This window comes from Mytilus trossulus, chromosome 8, assembly GCF_036588685.1.
Source record: "Mytilus trossulus isolate FHL-02 chromosome 8, PNRI_Mtr1.1.1.hap1, whole genome shotgun sequence".
NCBI classification, from domain to species: Eukaryota; Metazoa; Mollusca; class Bivalvia; order Mytilida; family Mytilidae; genus Mytilus; species Mytilus trossulus.
The window spans coordinates 17,503,354-17,525,198 of record NC_086380.1 but is presented as its reverse complement, the minus strand read 5'-3'; the positions used below and the strand labels follow the sequence as shown (position 1 = coordinate 17,525,198).

Genomic DNA, 21,845 nt, shown 5'->3' with positions numbered 1-21,845 from the left:
CCTTTACAAAGTTGTAATATTTCTACAAGTAGTTTGTATGTATTTAACATACTGGAAAAGATATTTTGAAAATTTTACTTAGCCATAGTATTTTGACCTCCCTGCGGTATATTGAACCCCTACCATAGACCTTAAATTTCAAAAATTCTTGCAATTCTTATTCCTTAACATAGTTATAATATTCCTACAAGTAGTTTGTATGTGTTTAACATACTGGAAAAGATATTTTGAAAATTTAACTTAGCCATGGTATTTTGACCCCCCTGCGGTATATTGAACCCCCTACCATAGACCTTCAATTTTCAAAAATTCTTGCAATTCTAACTCCTTAGCATAGTTATAATACTCAAATAAGTAGTTAGTATGTATTTAAAATGCTGGAAAAAATGTTTTGAAAAAAAATAATTTCCATGGTATTTTGACCCCCCTGCGGTATATTGAACCCCTACTATAGACCTTAAATTTCAAAAATTCTAGCTATTCAAACTCCTTAACCTAGTTATAATACTCCATCAAGTATTTTGTATGTATTTAAAATGCTGGAAAAAATGTTTTTGTAAAAAAATAATTTCCATGGTATTTTGACCCCCCAGCGTTATATGTATAATGAAACCCTACTATAGACCTTAAATTTCAAAATTCTAGCTATTCAAACTCCTTAACCTAGTTATAATACTCCTACAAGTATTTTGTATGTATTTAACATACTGGAAAAGATATTCTGAAAATTTTACTTTGTCATGGTATTTTGACCCCCCTGGGGTATATTGAACCCCCTACCATAGACCTTAAATTTCAAAAATTCTAGCTATTCAAACTCCTTAGCATAGTTATAATACTCAAATAAGTAGTTTGTATGTATTTAAAATGCTGGAAAAAATGTTTTGAAAAAAAATAATTTCCATGGTATTTTGACCCCCCTGCCGTATATTGAACCCCTACTATAGACCTTAAATTTCAAAAATTCTTGCTATTCAAACTCCTTAACATAGTTATAATACTCCTACAAGTAGTTTGTATGTATTTAACATACTGGAAAAGATATTTTGAAAATTTTACTTAGCCATGGTATTTTGACCCCCCTGCGGTATATTGAACCCCCTACCATAGACCTTCAATTTCAAAAATTCTTGCAATTTTTACTCCTTAACATAGTAATAATACTCCAATAAGTAGTTTGTATGTATTTAAAATTCTGGAAAAGATTTTAAGAAAAAAAAAAATTCCATGGTATTTTGACCCCCCTGCGGTATTTTTAACCCCCTACCCTAGACCTTAATATTCAAAAATTCTAGCTATTCTAACTCCTTAACTTAGTAATAATACTTCAATTAGTAGTTTGTATGCATTTAACATCCTGGAAAAAATGTTTTGAAAAAAAATAATTTCCATGGTATTTTGACCCCCCTGTGGTATATTTGAAACCCTACTATAGACCTTAAATTTCAAAAATTCTAGCTATTGAAACCCCTTAACATAGTTATAATACTCCTACAAGTAGTTTGTATGTATTTAACATACTGGAAAAGATATTTTGAAAATTTTACTTAGCCATGGTATTTTGATCCCCCTGCGGTATATTGAACCCCCTACCATAGACCTTCAATTTCAAAAATTCTTGCAATTTTTACTCCTTAACATAGTAATAATACTCCAATAAGTAGTTTGTATGTATTTAAAATTCTGGAATGGATGTAAGAAAAAAAAAAAAATTCCATGGTATTTTGACCCCCCTGCAGTATATTGAACCCCCTACCCTATACCTTAATATTCAAAAATTCTAGCTGTTCTAACTCCTTAACTTAGTAATAATACTTCAATAAGTAGTTTGTATGCATTTAACATCCTGGAAAAAATGTAAGAAAAAAAAAAAATTCCATGGTATTTTGACCCCCCCTGTCGTATATTGAACCCCCTACCCTAGACCTTAATATTCAAAAATTCTAGCTATTCTAACTCCTTAACTTAGTAGTAATACTTCAATAAGTAGTTTGTATGCATTTAACATCCTGGAAAAAATGTTTTGAAAAAAAATAATTTCCATGGTATTTTGACCCCCTGTGGTATATTTGAACCCCTACTATAGACCTTAATATTCAAAAGTTCTAGCTATTCAAACTCCTTAACATAGTTATAATACTCCTACAAGTAGTTTGTATGTATTTAACATACTAGTACTGGAAAAGATATTTTGAAAATTTTACTTTGCCATGGTATTTTGACCCCCCCCCCCCTGCGGTATATTGAACCCCCTACCATAGACCTTTAATTTCAAAAATTCTTGCAATTCTTACTCCTTAAAATAGTAATAATACTCCAATAAGTAGTTTGTATGTATTTAAAATGCTGGAAAAGATGTTAGAAAAATAATAAAATTCCATGGTATTTTGACCCCCTGCGGTATATTGAACCCCCTACCATAGACCTTCAATTTCAAAAATTCCTGAAATTTTTACTCCTTAACATAGTTATAATACTCCAATAAGTAGTTTGTATGTATTTAAAATTCTGGAAAAGATGTAAGAAAAAAAAAAAAATCCATGGTATTTTGACCCCCTGCGGTATTTTTAACCCCCTACCCTAGACCTTAATATTCAAAAATTCTAGCTATTCTAACTCCTTAACTTAGTAATAATACTTCAATAAGTAGTTTGTATGCATTTAACATCCTGGAAAAAATGTTTTGAAAAAAAATAATTTCCATGGTATTTTGACCCCCCTGTGGTATATTTGAAACCCTACTATAGACCTTAAATTTCAAAAATTCTAGCTATTGAAACCCCTTTACATAGTTATAATACTCCTACAAGTAGTTTGTATGTATTTAACATACTGGAAAAGATATTTTGAAAATTTTTCTTAGCCATGGTATTTTGATCCCCCTGCGGTATATTGAACCCCCTACCATAGACCTTCAATTTCAAAAATTCTTGCAATTTTTACTCCTTAACATAGTAATAATACTCCAATAAGTAGTTTGTATGTATTTAAAATTCTGGAATGGATGTAAGAAAAAAAAAAAAATTCCATGGTATTTTGACCCCCCTGCGGTATATTGAACCCCCTACCCTATACCTTAATATTCAAAAATTCTAGCTGTTCTAACTCCTTAACTTAGTAATAATACTTCAATAAGTAGTTTGTATGCATTTAACATCCTGGAAAAAATGTAAGAAAAAAAAAAAATTCCATGGTATTTTGACCCCCCTGTCGTATATTGAACCCCCTACCCTAGACCTTAATATTCAAAAATTCTAGCTATTCTAACTCCTTAACTTAGTAGTAATACTTCAATAAGTAGTTTGTATGCATTTAACATCCTGGAAAAAATGTTTTGAAAAAAAATAATTTCCATGGTATTTTGACCCCCTGTGGTATATTTGAACCCCTACTATAGACCTTAATATTCAAAAGTTCTAGCTATTCAAACTCCTTAACATAGTTATAATACTCCTACAAGTAGTTTGTATGTATTTAACATACTGGAAAAGGTATTGTGAAAATTTTACTTTGCCATGGTATTTTGACCCCCCTGCGGTATATTGAACCCCCTACCATAGACCTTCAATTTCAAAAATTCTTGCAATTCTTACTCCTTAACATAGTAATAATACTCCAATAAGTAGTTTGTATGTATTTAAAATTCTGGAAAAGATGTAAGAAAAAAAAAAATTCCATGGTATTTTGACCCCCCTGCAGTATATTGAACCCCCTACCCTAGACCTTAATATTCAAAAATTCTAGCTCTTCTAACTCCTTAACTTAGTTATAATACTCCATCAAGTATTTTGTATGTATTTAAAATGCTGGAAAAAATGTTTTTGTAAAAAAATAATTTCCATGGTATTTTGACCCCCCAGCGTTATATGTATAATGAAACCCTACTATAGACCTTAAATTTCAAAATTCTAGCTATTCAAACTCCTTAACCTAGTTATAATACTCCTACAAGTATTTTGTATGTATTTAACATACTGGAAAAGATATTCTGAAAATTTTACTTTGTCATGGTATTTTGACCCCCCTGGGGTATATTGAACCCCCTACCATAGACCTTAAATTTCAAAAATTCTAGCTATTCAAACTCCTTAGCATAGTTATAATACTCAAATAAGTAGTTTGTATGTATTTAAAATGCTGGAAAAAATGTTTTGAAAAAAAATAATTTCCATGGTATTTTGACCCCCCTGCCGTATATTGAACCCCTACTATAGACCTTAAATTTCAAAAATTCTTGCTATTCAAACTCCTTAACATAGTTATAATACTCCTACAAGTAGTTTGTATGTATTTAACATACTGGAAAAGATATTTTGAAAATTTTACTTAGCCATGGTATTTTGACCCCCCTGCGGTATATTGAACCCCCTACCATAGACCTTCAATTTCAAAAATTCTTGCAATTTTTACTCCTTAACATAGTAATAATACTCCAATAAGTAGTTTGTATGTATTTAAAATTCTGGAAAAGATGTAAGAAAAAAAAAAATTCCATGGTATTTTGACCCCCCTGCGGTATTTTTAACCCCCTACCCTAGACCTTAATATTCAAAAATTCTAGCTATTCTAACTCCTTAACTTAGTAATAATACTTCAATAAGTAGTTTGTATGCATTTAACATCCTGGAAAAAATGTTTTGAAAAAAAATAATTTCCATGGTATTTTGACCCCCCTGTGGTATATTTGAAACCCTACTATAGACCTTAAATTTCAAAAATTCTAGCTATTGAAACCCCTTAACATAGTTATAATACTCCTACAAGTAGTTTGTATGTATTTAACATACTGGAAAAGATATTTTGAAAATTTTACTTAGCCATGGTATTTTGATCCCCCTGCGGTATATTGAACCCCCTACCATAGACCTTCAATTTCAAAAATTCTTGCAATTTTTACTCCTTAACATAGTAATAATACTCCAATAAGTAGTTTGTATGTATTTAAAATTCTGGAATGGATGTAAGAAAAAAAATAAAAATCCATGGTATTTTGACCCCCCTGCAGTATATTGAACCCCCTACCCTATACCTTAATATTCAAAAATTCTAGCTGTTCTAACTCCTTAACTTAGTAATAATACTTCAATAAGTAGTTTGTATGCATTTAACATCCTGGAAAAAATGTAAGAAAAAAAAAAAATTCCATGGTATTTTGACCCCCCTGTCGTATATTGAACCCCCTACCCTAGACCTTAATATTCAAAAATTCTAGCTATTCTAACTCCTTAACTTAGTAGTAATACTTCAATAAGTAGTTTGTATGCATTTAACATCCTGGAAAAAATGTTTTGAAAAAAAAAAATTTCCATGGTATTTTGACCCCCTGTGGTATATTTGAACCCCTACTATAGACCTTAATATTCAAAAGTTCTAGCTATTCAAACTCCTTAACATAGTTATAATACTCCTACAAGTAGTTTGTATGTATTTAACATACTAGTACTGGAAAAGATATTTTGAAAATTTTACTTTGCCATGGTATTTTGACCCCCCCCCTGCGGTATATTGAACCCCCTACCATAGACCTTTAATTTCAAAAATTCTTGCAATTCTTACTCCTTAAAATAGTAATAATACTCCAATAAGTAGTTTGTATGTATTTAAAATGCTGGAAAAGATGTTAGAAAAATAATAAAATTCCATGGTATTTTGACCCCCTGCGGTATATTGAACCCCCTACCATAGACCTTCAATTTCAAAAATTCTTGAAATTTTTACTCCTTAACATAGTTATAATACTCCAATAAGTAGTTTGTATGTATTTAAAATTCTGGAAAAGATGTAAGAAAAAAAAAAAAATCCATGGTATTTTGACCCCCCTGCGGTATTTTTAACCCCCTACCCTAGACCTTAATATTCAAAAATTCTAGCTATTCTAACTCCTTAACTTAGTAATAATACTTCAATAAGTAGTTTGTATGCATTTAACATCCTGGAAAAAATGTTTTGAAAAAAAATAATTTCCATGGTATTTTGACCCCCCTGTGGTATATTTGAAACCCTACTATAGACCTTAAATTTCAAAAATTCTAGCTATTGAAACCCCTTTACATAGTTATAATACTCCTACAAGTAGTTTGTATGTATTTAACATACTGGAAAAGATATTTTGAAAATTTTACTTAGCCATGGTATTTTGATCCCCCTGCGGTATATTGAACCCCCTACCATAGACCTTCAATTTCAAAAATTCTTGCAATTTTTACTCCTTAACATAGTAATAATACTCCAATAAGTAGTTTGTATGTATTTAAAATTCTGGAATGGATGTAAGAAAAAAAAAAAAATTCCATGGTATTTTGACCCCCCCTGCGGTATATTGAACCCCCTACCCTATACCTTAATATTCAAAAATTCTAGCTGTTCTAACTCCTTAACTTAGTAATAATACTTCAATAAGTAGTTTGTATGCATTTAACATCCTGGAAAAAATGTAAGAAAAAAAAAAAATTCCATGGTATTTTGACCCCCCTGTCGTATATTGAACCCCCTACCCTAGACCTTAATATTCAAAAATTCTAGCTATTCTAACTCCTTAACTTAGTAGTAATACTTCAATAAGTAGTTTGTATGCATTTAACATCCTGGAAAAAATGTTTTGAAAAAAAATAATTTCCATGGTATTTTGACCCCCTGTGGTATATTTGAACCCCTACTTTAGACCTTAATATTCAAAAGTTCTAGCTATTCAAACTCCTTAACATAGTTATAATACTCCTACAAGTAGTTTGTATGTATTTAACATACTGGAAAAGGTATTGTGAAAATTTTACTTTGCCATGGTATTTTGACCCCCCTGCGGTATATTGAACCCCCTACCATAGACCTTCAATTTCAAAAATTCTTGCAATTCTTACTCCTTAACATAGTAATAATACTCCAATAAGTAGTTTGTATGTATTTAAAATTCTGGAAAAGATGTAAGAAAAAAAAAAATTCCATGGTATTTTGACCCCCCTGCAGTATATTGAACCCCCTACCCTAGACCTTAATATTCAAAAATTCTAGCTCTTCTAACTCCTTAACTTAGTTATAATACTCCATCAAGTATTTTGTATGTATTTAAAATGCTGGAAAAAATGTTTTTGTAAAAAAATAATTTCCATGGTATTTTGACCCCCCAGCGTTATATGTATAATGAAACCCTACTATAGACCTTAAATTTCAAAATTCTAGCTATTCAAACTCCTTAACCTAGTTATAATACTCCTACAAGTATTTTGTATGTATTTAACATACTGGAAAAGATATTCTGAAAATTTTACTTTGTCATGGTATTTTGACCCCCCTGGGGTATATTGAACCCCCTACCATAGACCTTAAATTTCAAAAATTCTAGCTATTCAAACTCCTTAGCATAGTTATAATACTCAAATAAGTAGTTTGTATGTATTTAAAATGCTGGAAAAAATGTTTTGAAAAAAAATAATTTCCATGGTATTTTGACCCCCCTGCCGTATATTGAACCCCTACTATAGACCTTAAATTTCAAAAATTCTTGCTATTCAAACTCCTTAACATAGTTATAATACTCCTACAAGTAGTTTGTATGTATTTAACATACTGGAAAAGATATTTTGAAAATTTTACTTAGCCATGGTATTTTGACCCCCCTGCGGTATATTGAACCCCCTACCATAGACCTTCAATTTCAAAAATTCTTGCAATTTTTACTCCTTAACATAGTAATAATACTCCAATAAGTAGTTTGTATGTATTTAAAATTCTGGAAAAGATTTTAAGAAAAAAAAAAATTCCATGGTATTTTGACCCCCCTGCGGTATTTTTAACCCCCTACCCTAGACCTTAATATTCAAAAATTCTAGCTATTCTAACTCCTTAACTTAGTAATAATACTTCAATAAGTAGTTTGTATGCATTTAACATCCTGGAAAAAATGTTTTGAAAAAAAATAATTTCCATGGTATTTTGACCCCCCTGTGGTATATTTGAAACCCTACTATAGACCTTAAATTTCAAAAATTCTAGCTATTGAAACCCCTTAACATAGTTATAATACTCCTACAAGTAGTTTGTATGTATTTAACATACTGGAAAAGATATTTTGAAAATTTTACTTAGCCATGGTATTTTGATCCCCCTGCGGTATATTGAACCCCCTACCATAGACCTTCAATTTCAAAAATTCTTGCAATTTTTACTCCTTAACATAGTAATAATACTCCAATAAGTAGTTTGTATGTATTTAAAATTCTGGAATGGATGTAAGAAAAAAAATAAAAATCCATGGTATTTTGACCCCCCTGCAGTATATTGAACCCCCTACCCTATACCTTAATATTCAAAAATTCTAGCTGTTCTAACTCCTTAACTTAGTAATAATACTTCAATAAGTAGTTTGTATGCATTTAACATCCTGGAAAAAATGTAAGAAAAAAAAAAAATTCCATGGTATTTTGACCCCCCTGTCGTATATTGAACCCCCTACCCTAGACCTTAATATTCAAAAATTCTAGCTATTCTAACTCCTTAACTTAGTAGTAATACTTCAATAAGTAGTTTGTATGCATTTAACATCCTGGAAAAAATGTTTTGAAAAAAAAAAATTTCCATGGTATTTTGACCCCCTGTGGTATATTTGAACCCCTACTATAGACCTTAATATTCAAAAGTTCTAGCTATTCAAACTCCTTAACATAGTTATAATACTCCTACAAGTAGTTTGTATGTATTTAACATACTAGTACTGGAAAAGATATTTTGAAAATTTTACTTTGCCATGGTATTTTGACCCCCCCCCCCCCTGCGGTATATTGAACCCCCTACCATAGACCTTTAATTTCAAAAATTCTTGCAATTCTTACTCCTTAAAATAGTAATAATACTCCAATAAGTAGTTTGTATGTATTTAAAATGCTGGAAAAGATGTTAGAAAAATAATAAAATTCCATGGTATTTTGACCCCCTGCGGTATATTGAACCCCCTACCATAGACCTTCAATTTCAAAAATTCTTGAAATTTTTACTCCTTAACATAGTAATAATACTCCAATAAGTAGTTTGTATGTATTTAAAATTCTGGAAAAGATGTAAGAAAAAAAAAAAATCCATGGTATTTTGACCCCCCTGCGGTATTTTTAACCCCCTACCCTAGACCTTAATATTCAAAAATTCTAGCTATTCTAACTCCTTAACTTAGTAATAATACTTCAATAAGTAGTTTGTATGCATTTAACATCCTGGAAAAAATGTTTTGAAAAAAAATAATTTCCATGGTATTTTGACCCCCCTGTGGTATATTTGAAACCCTACTATAGACCTTAAATTTCAAAAATTCTAGCTATTGAAACCCCTTTACATAGTTATAATACTCCTACAAGTAGTTTGTATGTATTTAACATACTGGAAAAGATATTTTGAAAATTTTACTTAGCCATGGTATTTTGATCCCCCTGCGGTATATTGAACCCCCTACCATAGACCTTCAATTTCAAAAATTCTTGCAATTTTTACTCCTTAACATAGTAATAATACTCCAATAAGTAGTTTGTATGTATTTAAAATTCTGGAATGGATGTAAGAAAAAAAAAAAAATTCCATGGTATTTTGACCCCCCTGCGGTATATTGAACCCCCTACCCTATACCTTAATATTCAAAAATTCTAGCTGTTCTAACTCCTTAACTTAGTAATAATACTTCAATAAGTAGTTTGTATGCATTTAACATCCTGGAAAAAATGTAAGAAAAAAAAAAAATTCCATGGTATTTTGACCCCCCTGTCGTATATTGAACCCCCTACCCTAGACCTTAATATTCAAAAATTCTAGCTATTCTAACTCCTTAACTTAGTAGTAATACTTCAATAAGTAGTTTGTATGCATTTAACATCCTGGAAAAAATGTTTTGAAAAAAAATAATTTCCATGGTATTTTGACCCCCTGTGGTATATTTGAACCCCTACTATAGACCTTAATATTCAAAAGTTCTAGCTATTCAAACTCCTTAACATAGTTATAATACTCCTACAAGTAGTTTGTATGTATTTAACATACTGGAAAAGGTATTTTGAAAATTTTACTTTGCCATGGTATTTTGACCCCCCTGCGGTATATTGAACCCCCTACCATAGACCTTCAATTTCAAAAATTCTTGCAATTCTTACTCCTTAACATAGTAATAATACTCCAATAAGTAGTTTGTATGTATTTAAAATTCTGGAAAAGATGTAAGAAAAAAAAAAAATTCCATGGTATTTTGACCCCCCTGCAGTATATTGAACCCCCTACCCTAGACCTTAATATTCAAAAATTCTAGCTCTTCTAACTCCTTAACTTAGTAATAATACTTCAATAAGTAGTTTGTATGCATTTAACATCCTGGAAAAAATGTTTTGAAAAAAAATAATTTCCATGGTATATTGACCCCCCTGCGGTATATTGAACCCCCTACTGTAGACCTTAAATTTCAAAAAATTCTAGCTATTCAAACTCCTTAACATAGTTATAATATTCATGCAAGTAGTTTGTATGTATTTAACATACTGGAAAAGATATTTTGAAAATTTTACTTAGCCATGGTATTTTGACCCCCCTGCGGTATATTGAACCCCCTACCATAGACTTTAAATTTCAAAAATTCTTGCAATTCTAACTCCTATACATAGTTATAATACTTCAATAAGTAGTTTGTATGTATTTAAAATGCTAGAAAAAATGTTTTGAAAAAAAAAAATTCCATGGTATTTTGACCCCCCTGTGGTATATTGAACCCCCTACTATAGACCTTAAATTTCAAAAATTCTAGCTATTCAAACTCCTTAACATAGTTATAATACTCCTACAAGTAGTTTGTATGTATTTAACATACTGGAAAAGATATTTTTGAAAATTTTACTTAGCCATGGTATTTTGACCCCCCTGCGGTATATTGAACCCCCTACCATAGACCTTGAATCTCAAAAATTCAAGCTATTCTAACTCCTTAACATAGTAATAACACTCCAAATTGAAATTTGTATGTATTCAACATGCTGGAAAAGATATTTTGAAAATTTTAATTAGCCATGGTAATTTGACCCCCCTGCGGTATATTGAACCCCCTACTATAGACCTTGAATTTCAAAAATCCAAGCTATTCTAACTCCTTCACATAGTTATAATACTCCAATAAGTAGTTTATATGTATTTGGCATACTGGAAAAGATATTTTGCAAAATTTTATATAGCCATGGTATTTTGACCCCCCTGCGGTATATTGAACCCCCTACTCATAACCTCTAATAAAAAAAAATAATAGCCAATAAATTGTAAATTAAATTATCTGCAATACTATTTCTTAAAAACAGGGGGGTTCAATATACCACAGGGGGGTTCAAAATACCATATGTGAAAAATGACCCCGGGGTCAAAATACCATGCGGTATAATGACCCCGGGGTCATTTTACCGCATGGTATTTTGACCCCGGGTTCAATTTTTAGGGGGTTCAAAATACCATATGACACCGGCCGTGCAAGAAGCAGGAAGTTCCGACAAGAATTATTTACATGGCCAGTCTCGGGAGAAAGAGTTACGGAACTATAAGTAATTCTAAAGTTAACCAATTTCCCCAAATAGATAAAATAGACAAGTAAACAAAGTGACCATCATTACACTTTAATTACCTTGATTGATAGTCTGGGTTGTTGGATTATATGCAATTTGTTCTTTTGGTTTTGAATAGATTTTTTTTTCTTTTCACATTCAAATCTGTGGACAATATTAGTTTTGTTTTATATCAAAGTTTGTAATATTGATTAATCCTGAAATTGACAAATATTGCTACCCTATAAGGTTAAATCAAATGATAATATTCTATCAGTATTTCTCTTTGGTTTACTATTGTCTTCCATGAAATCTGATGATTGAATAAATACAATGAAAAAAGTGACAGCACTTATTGAATATTTTTACAGAACTTGACTTTAAAGAAGTTTCAGGAAACAGTATGGATGCAGTTAGCGACAGAGACTTTGTTGGTTAGTATTTCCTTTACAAATTTACAGCACTTATAGAGACTTTGATTTATATGTTTGTTTTGTCATAAAAAAATGATATTTAAGTATAGAGACTGGTTAGTTGTTGTGTATGAAAGCCAAAATGAGGTTCTTTTCTCTACATAAAGTTAAAACTATTCAAACCTGGTAATAAATTGTATTTTGGGATAGCATTTTATACCTTTATATGAAATTTAGTTGTAATTCTTTCACAAAAAGTATTTCTGAACATTTTTGATCATTCAGGAAAAAGTTTTCACTGCTGCAAATTTGACATAAAATGAGCATGGTGTTTTAAAACTTCCTTAAGAAAATATTCACTAAGGTTTCATTCTTCAACATTTCTGAAATATACTTAACATCACATTGTATTTTTTTCAGCTGAGTTTCTGTTCTGGGGTTCATTGTTAAGTGTTCACCTTAGTAGATGGGCAGAAGATTTGATTCTCTATAGTACTAAAGAGTTTAGTTATGTACAGCTGTCTGATGCTTACAGGTAATCTATAACTTCCGACATAGGGCAACCTTTGATATAATTTTGCCCGTGGTATCATAAATTTATATGTATCCTTTGGTATAGACTTGCTACTTGATTTAATGTGTGTATCTGACAAGACCATGTGTAACATACCATTTATTTGGGACCTATATATTTAAGAATTGAATTGATACAGGAAAATTTGCATGTCTACCCAAAAATCTTACATATTCTTGTTTCCCATGGCTTTTCAGTGCATGGTTTGGCCTTTGGGGTCAATACCCATCTCCAATTCGCCGTTTCAGAATCTAATGCATCCTGGGTAACATTTTCAAAAGTAAACACCAAAATGTCCTAAACAATGGAAATTTAACCAATGAAGTGATGTTATTTTTATTTTGGGGTACGAACAATGAAATTACCCATGATGCTTTAGATTCTGAAACGGCCAATTTAATCAGTTGTTGAATACCTAAAAACAATGGTTCAGACCCTCTACCTTTTATCATATATATGCTTAATTTTTATAATAGGCCATTTACAGTGCACCATAGGTTCTGTTCCTGGTTGTTGTGACCTATAATATATTTCTTATCTTAAAAATTTTCTTTATATCATGCTGTTTATGCATCCCTGTCACTGAAACCTGATTTATACTCTAAATTGGTCATAATTTTATAAAATAAATATTTTTAAGATAGAATATACTCAAGGTTAAAACAATATTTGTATTGAGTATTTATAAATATTTCATCTATTTTCAGCACTGGTAGTAGTCTTATGCCCCAGAAAAAGAATGCTGATAGTTTGGAATTAATCCGTGGAAAAGCTGGTCATATGTATGGCAGAGTAAGTAATCTATAAGGAAACAGACAGTTAGAGGTCAACTTACAGTATTTTGAACAAAAGAATAAGTGTCTGTACCATATATCCATATATGAGAAGGTTATAGCATGACATCTAGTGACATTTCCAAGCTTTTTCTCAGATTGACTGGAAATTTTGTAAAACTATCAATAACCATATAACATTAGATATTATTTCTACTCAAATCAGATTCAGCACTACATGTACTCTAGAGGGGTCTCATTGGGGGTTGGGGTGGGGGGTTCAGGTCTTGGATCCTGCTTTCTGTTATGTCAGATTCCTGTATCCTCTTATCCTCTACGTAAGCAATTCTATTTTTTTTGTAAATTCCCATGTCCTTTTAAGGCACAAAAATTTGACTTTCATGTGTCACGCTTACAAAAATTGGCAAACATGCATCATGCTTAGGCCCTAATGAGACCCAGTCTTATTAGCAGCTATTCTCCATTACATTCATTTAATAAGTTAGTGCATATACCGGTAGTCAATGTTTGCAGTTTCTGTTTTTTCGTTAAGTTTCATACTTAATGATTACATGTGATTGATATACTTACAGTGTACAGGTTTTATGATGACATTGAAAGGAGTTCCTAGCACTTACAACAAGGATTTACAGGTTAGAATGCATAAAAAGAGAGGTTTGTGTGTATCCATCGCAACCCAACTAAACAGGAGACATCTAAACAGTAACATAGTCTTTAACAAAAGATAGATTTCTATGCAATATGTAAAGAGCTGAAATGTTAGAAGTCTATAAAAGTTAATAATAGATTGAATAGGTATATTGAAACAGGGACTAAACTTAACGCTCGCCCGGGTGCCCGAGGCGACCAGATTTTCGGCTGGGCGAATATATTTAGTCATCATGGTCGCCCAGAAATGAAGTAAATCCCATTTGTACCCTTTCCCCTGCGATATTAACAAAGACTGTTCCCAAAAGGAAACCTGTTTGTCTTATCAAAGCGATATAGAAATATAGAGTATTTCCGAAAACCAGTAGGTTATTTCTAATAACTGAACCCAGTCGAATAGCTATGTTTTCAATCCGGAGTCACGATGTTGCATATATATACGTCTTCTTTCCGCATGTTTTCTTAGTTCTGCTAAATTTTCTACGATAATTTCATTATTGAACAGTGTTTTCTATTTTACTGTTCAATAAGCATCGTGAAAGGGATGTTTTTTTATTGTCCTGTGAGTCATTACAAGCCTGTGTTAGACTGTAACTTGTCCCTGAATCGCTTTTTACAGAAATATTTAATAAAAAACGAAATTTAAAATCTCGTAAATAAAAATCCCAATATCTAGTTTGATATCCAATCTTCATTAAAAACTTATTGAAAAATATATTTTGATCAACACTATTAGAGGATGGCTTGGATTGAGATAATATTTAATGTTCAAAGAAAGAGCCATATTGTCTAAAGGTCAACAGGAAGTTGAAAATTTGAAGGGAGATAATTTTGATAGGAAACAACCTAAAATAAATATTGTCAAATCTTATGATACATTTCTGGTGGCAATAATTCAAATATTATAATGGTTACCAGAGAAAACATTTCAAGACTACAAGTAGGATTTCACAATAAGGCTTCATTAGAAAAACTGTTATGTTTCATACCATGAACATACATTTAAAGAAGAATCACAGAAGTTTGTATTTGAACATTATATGAAGACTACTTTCTGTTTTACTTCTTGTATGAATGATCCTCCTTACGTTGGAGCACTTAACAAATGTACAAGTTTGTTAACATAAACATCAAAATGATTTGCTTTGCTTCATGGTATGATAATTTGATATAAAAAAAAATCTGACTGGAACCAACATCAAGAACATATTAATTTCTGAATAAGGATTAAATACAACTAATGTTCTCCAGCTGAGCCTATATTCAAGGTAATTTATACAAAGTATCCTTACAATCCCGGTTATTGCGCTAAAGTGCCCTTTCAGAAAACAAGAACCCTTCTGCCCTGAGATTTAAGCTGGAACACTGTTAGTAAGTATATACTAAGTAATTTTCAGTTTTGTTTTATTTTAGTATAAAGATTAGTGAGCTCCTACAATTTTAAGCGGGCCCCTGAAAAAAATATCTTAGGGGCCCAGCTGGCCCCTAGAGAAAAACAGTTAAGTTTAGTCCCTGTTGAAAGATTAGTCAGACCCATAACATTTACCAAATTAAAAAAAAAATATTTCAATATATATTAAGGTCATACATGAAATAACTAAGCTTGCTGAACACAATTTTTTTTATTAGTTGTATTCTACATTTTTTTAAAAATAAATATGTACAAATTTCAGCTGGAATAAGGAATATTCATTTGATTGTTAAGTCTGATACATAGCTAACAAATAGGTTTATTTTTTTAAATAAAACTTGAAAGCCCTTGTAACCATGATATAAATGAGTTATCTCCCTTTTCAGGAGGATAAAGAAGCCATGTTTGATGTGTTTGACACTCTAACAGGAATACTACAAGTGGCTACTGGTGTCATGTCAACATTAAAGGTAATTTGAATATTATTAGGGCTGTTTCATTCAAATATACATGGTAGGGTTGGGATCCCGCTAACATGTTTAACCCCGCCACATTTTTTATGCCCTACCTACGATAGTAGAGGGGCATTATGTTTTCTGGTCTGTGCCTCGGTTAGTTCGTCCGTTCGTTCGTCCCGCTTCAGGTTAAAGTTTTTGGTCCAGGTAGTTTTTGATGAAGTTGAAGTCTAATCAATTTGAAACTTAGTACACATGTTCCCTATGATATGATCTTTCTAATTTTAATGTCAAATTAAAGTATTGACCCCAATTTTATGGTCCACTGAACAAAGAAAAAGATAGTGTGAAGCTCAGGTTAAAGTTTTTGGTCAAGGTTGTTTTTGATGAAGTTGAAGTCCAATCAACTTGAAACTTAGTACACATGTTCCCTATGATATGATCTTTCTATTTTAATGCCAAATTAAAGTATTGACCCCAATTTCACGGTCCAGTGAACATGTAAAATGATAGTGCGAGTGGGGCATCCATGTACTATGGACACATTCTTGTTATGTATGTGCCTGTCCCAAGTCAAGAGCCTGTAAATTCAGTGGTTGTCATTTGTTTATATGTTACATATTTGTTTTTCATTCATTTTTTTACATAAATAAGAGCGTTAGTTTTCTCATTTGAATTGTTTTACATTGGGACTTTTATTGATGACTATGCGGTATGGGCTTTTCTCATTGTTGAAGGCAGTATGGTGACCTATAGTTGGTAATGTCTTGTGTCATTTTGGTCTTTTGTGGATAGTTGTCTCATTGGCAATCATACCACATCTTTTTTATAACCATGGAAAGCACTTGGATAATAGAGTAGCTACATAGGGGTCAATTTAGAACTTCTGTTACACTTCCACAAGAAAATCAACCCCCTATTACTTTACAGAGTTCCTTCCCTTGGTTCTGTATGTTTTCATGGAACAGTAATTTACTTACAGTGTGGTCATATATTCATCATTCTTTAATTTCCTGTTTTTAATTACTTCCCTTGGTTCTTTATGTTTTCATGGAACAGTAACTTACTTACAGTGTGGTCATATATTCATCATTCTTTAATTTCCTGTTTTCCAATTACTTCCCTTGGTTTTGTATGTTTTCATGGAACAGTAACTTACTTACAGTGTGGTCATATATTCATCATTCTTTAATTTCCTGTTTTCCAATTACTTCCCTTGGTTTTGTATGTTTTCATGGAACAGTAACTTACTTACAGTGTGGTTATATATTCATCATTCTTTAATTTCCTGTTTACCAATTACTTCCCTTGGTTCTGTCTATGTTTTCATGGAACAGTAACTTACTTACAGTGTGGTTATATATTCATCATTCTTTAATTTCCTGTTTACCAATTACTTCCCTTGGTTCTGTCTATGTTTTCATGGAACAGTAACTTACTTACAGTGTGGTTATATATTCATCATTCTTTAATTTCCTGTTTTCCAATTACTTCCCTTGGTTCTGTCTATGTTTTCATGGAACAGTTACTTACTTACAGTGTGGTTATATATTCATCATTCTTTAATTTCCTGTTTACCAATTACTTCCCTTGGTTCTGTCTATGTTTTCATGGAACAGTAACTTACTTACAGTGTGGTTATATATTCATCATTCTTTAATTTCCTGTTTTCCAATTACTTCCCTTAGTTTTGTATGTTTTCATGGAACAGTAACTTACTTACAGTGTGGTTATATATTCATCATTCTTTAATTTCCTGTTTACCAATTACTTACTTATTGGTCATGTATGGAACATTTTGTCATATTTTTTAGGGAACTACATGCATGATCTTTTTGAAAATTGTCGTCAGGGTTTATTAGGAAAAGTTTTACTGTGCAATAGTTTTCAAATTTATTGATCATCAACTTACTGATAACCAAATTATGAAATCTGGGGTATCATTAGGGAAACATGGATCAAAATTCAACTTTTCTATTTCTAAAGATATTTCAGGGAAATTTCTTTGTACAGAAATATTATGGGGGGTTGATAATGTTGATATTAAACAATAGATTTAGACCATACGGATCAACATGTCACACAACATGCTGTGTAACATAACAGTAAATTTACAATACTTTATATAGATATAGGAAGATGTGGTGTGAGTGCCAATGAGACAACTCTCCATCCAAATAACAATTTAAAAATTAAACCATTATAGGTTAAAGTACGGCCTTCAACACGGAGCCTTGGCTCACACCGAACAACAAGCTATAAAGGGCCCCAAAATTACTAGTGTAAAACCATTCAAACGGGAAAACCAACGGTCTAATCTATATAAACAAAACGAGAAACGAGAAACACGTATATATTACATAGACAAACGACAACTACTGTACATCAGATTCCTGACTTAGGACAGGTGCAAACATTTGCAGCGGGATTAAACGTTTTAATGGGCCCAAACCTTCTCCCTTTTTCTGAAACAATAGCATAACATCACAACATATAAAAACATACGATAAAATATCAATTAGCAGACTTAACTCAATCAAAAAACTTTGTTTTTTTCTAGATTGACAAAGAAAAAATGAAGGCAGCTTTGAGCCCTGATATGTTGGCTACAGATATAGCTTATTATCTTGTCAGAAAAGGGGTAAGGTTTTCACACAATTTATTTTTTAGAACTATCAGCTTATCTGTTATTCCAAGGGTTTCATTTACTTCTATAAATGTAACTGTAATAGATAGTATCTGTAATGAAATAAAGTGGTGATCCCTGATATAATTAGTCTATGCTATGATAAATATCAGCAAGAGGCCTTCATAATGACTACAAACAGTGGCTTATCTTTATTTATTAGTGACATTACATAAACAAACAGGCACCATACACCTGTACAAGATGAGTGGACCATTATTCAAAAATGGCAAACATGAAAATTGTCTTAAAAAACTTAATCTCCTATTTGTCATGAGAAACAACATATTCGAATTTGAAGAAGATTTGATGAAAGGTTCAATAGTTATAACTCAAATGATTTAGAGCTGCAAGCTACTTCCCTGCGTAAATAACAAAAAAAAATCAATTAGAAAACCATATGAAGGCAAAAGATTATACAAGGGTCAAAACTTTTAAGTTGATCGGATCATCCTGACATACCTGAATCACATCATTATTTTATTTCAAGTAAATCTTGAAAGCGCACAGTTTTCTTTTTGTTAGCACCAGACATTTATGTCTGTTTAATTTTCATCAACTTCAATTTAAGTAACTTCAATATTTATCCATACTTCAAAAAACAGAGGTCATCATGACTTAGCAGCATCAGATTTATTAAATTTTGAATAAATTATAATTTTATTAATAATTTTTAGATCCCATTTAGAGAAGCTCATGGACAATCAGGATCGTGTGTGGCATTAGCTGAGAAAAAGCAATGTCTGCTGTCAGAACTAACTCTGGAAGATTATAAAACTGTCAGGTACATATCTATTTATGCTGTAGATCCTCTTTATACTCTTCACAAGGAAATGCCTATATCAAGTCAGGAATATGGAAGGTGTTATCCATTTGTTTGATGTGTTTGAGCTTTTTTGAGGTTTTGCCATTTCCGTAGGGACATTCTGTGTAGAATTTTCATCAATGTTCATGGGTACCAATTATTCATGGATTGATGAAACCTTTCATTTATATGAAGATATGATTTGGTATGTAAGTATGTATTTCTTCATAGACAAAAAAAGTATTACAGTCATTCCTTAAATAGATAATTGTAATTTAACATCCAAATTTGTGGTTTTAATTTTTCAACAAAATTCATGAAAAATGATATTTTGTGAATAATAATGAATCCACAAAATACATGTATAAAAAAAAAAAAAGTTCATAAATCAATGTATTGGAATTCAGTATATATGATTCCATGAACAGTATCAGTTACATGTAGGTTATTTTAAAGAGCATCTTTTTGCTGGGTTCTTTAAACCTTTTTCCCCTAGTGGTCCTTGAAGAAAGTCTGCTGGTCTTCATTATTATATCTATTGGAAAATTCACAATCGTGCTTTCTATTATAGACTTCTAATTTGAAAAAGTGTAGCTATTCTTACTTGTTATTAAACATACATGTAGTAATAATACTCCAACATATAAGTAGTTTGTATGTTTTTAACAATATTTTGAAAATTTTACTCAACCATGGTATTTTGAACCCCCTACGAAAGACCTCTAATTTGAAAAATATCGAGCTATTCTAACTGTTTAACATAGTAATAATACTCCAATAAGTAGTTTGTATGTATTTTACATGCTAAAAAAGATATTTACCATGTGGTTTAAAATACCATATGACACCGGTCCTTTTCAAAAGTTATTTTTTGTTTAACGTTTTAACATTTTCGTTATTTCAGTGAGAAGTTCGAGGATGATATATTAGAAGTATGGAACTATGAAAACTCTGTGGATCAGTATTCTGTTTATGGTGGTACTGGAAGGAGTAGTGTTCTACAACAAATCAATAATATACAACTGTTCCTGAAAGAGAAAGCAGTTTAAACACTGGTTAGAGCTAGGAGAAGTAGTATGTTCCAAAGAAACATAAACACTTTTGCTGGAGACAAAGGATGGGAAGATATGGAATCAGTATTAAATTGATTTACAAAACATCACTTGAATTTTGAAACGCTGCACATATTTTATTCTAGATTTGTGAAATTTATTTATTTTAGAGCATATTTGTTGTGTGTCTTCTCTTATCTATGAAGTTTAAAATGATCTGCTAAACATTCATGTTTTGTTTTACCTGTATTTATTAGTAAATGTTTTATATTGTCAATGATTCCTTTAACTCCTATTTATAAAATTATTAGCCCACTAGCAGGAAATTAAGAGTCCCAAATGGAAAAATATTTTGTTGCCTAGTGGCCCAAACTTTACCCTGAAAAACATCTGTTTAAATTAACCTCAGACTCTTTAAAGATTACTATCCCATGCATAGAGCATGACACTCTTCCAACAAGGGTCATCTGATATAACAATTCACAGTCTTTCTACAATACAGCCTAATGTCGGATCTTATATAACAACCCTGCTTTAGATAAGAGGTATATGCATTTCTTTTTTTAATTTTCAGTTATAGTGCAGTGAGCCAAAATTGTTTGAAAAATAAGTCACTTAGCCCATTCATTGTTCCTTAATTGTAAAATCGGAGAAACTAAGCAGCTTGTGAAAAATTTTCAATTTACAGTTTAGGTTTTGTAGTCTACTTAAGAATCCATTAACATTATTGCATTGTTTTTTGCACACACTAAAGGGTATTTATAACGAAAACAGGTTAAGGAAATATCTAATGGTGCTATTATCTGTAATTTTCTTTTAAATTTACGGTTAAACTTTCATATTCAATAACATTTATAATATCTTGGTATTATTGTCTCATTTGATTGTTGTGAATTTGATAATGTGATTATTAGAATTATTCATTTTACATAAAAATAGATAGTATTATTGTTTAAATTTCGGTTTGTGAAAGCATTTCATTTTATATAAATTTTAGATGTGGTTGGATTTTTTTTTTATGTCTTTTTGCATTTTTGTTGTGTTGTTTTTGTTATAATACAGAGATATTTTTTTATTTTAATTATGTTGATATTTTATGAAATAATGTTTTCCCTTTTTTTTTCTGCTTTTATAATTTGTAAAATTAAGTCATACATTTTGTCCTTGTTTTCTCTCTTTGTTATTATACAGAATTTTTTTTAGTGTTATTATTTTTTGTTGTTACTGTATTTTTTGTGCTTTTTGCTTCTTTTTTTATCTAATAAAAAAGTATTCAATACTATTGATTTATTACTTTTACCAAAGGTTCTTATTTCTTGTATGATTATTATATCACATTCCCCTTTTCTCTGTCCAAAAATTATTTCCAAGTACTACAGAACAGAATGGTTTTATATTTTGATGGCAGTTTGACCCGTAGGAGGTTTGCTTTGATCTGTCAGACACTTTCTCCCTGTTTACCAA

At 31.1% G+C, this 21,845-nt stretch overlaps 1 protein-coding gene across 1 annotated transcript in view; it reads left to right on the top strand.

Annotated features, from left to right (window-relative positions):
- LOC134680630 (argininosuccinate lyase-like) overlaps positions 1 to 21,560 on the top strand; it is a 43,055-nt gene extending 21,495 nt beyond the window's left edge. Inside the window, exons 10-17 of the mRNA XM_063539750.1 lie at positions 11,915 to 11,977; positions 12,377 to 12,491; positions 13,238 to 13,322; positions 13,897 to 13,956; positions 15,770 to 15,853; positions 18,399 to 18,479; positions 19,202 to 19,308; positions 20,234 to 21,560. Of these exons, the coding sequence (XP_063395820.1) occupies positions 11,915 to 11,977; positions 12,377 to 12,491; positions 13,238 to 13,322; positions 13,897 to 13,956; positions 15,770 to 15,853; positions 18,399 to 18,479; positions 19,202 to 19,308; positions 20,234 to 20,378 (740 nt within the window). The 3' untranslated portion in view covers positions 20,379 to 21,560. The remainder of the gene's footprint in view (positions 1 to 11,914; positions 11,978 to 12,376; positions 12,492 to 13,237; positions 13,323 to 13,896; positions 13,957 to 15,769; positions 15,854 to 18,398; positions 18,480 to 19,201; positions 19,309 to 20,233) is intronic.
- Positions 21,561 to 21,845: the final 285 nt, after the last annotated feature.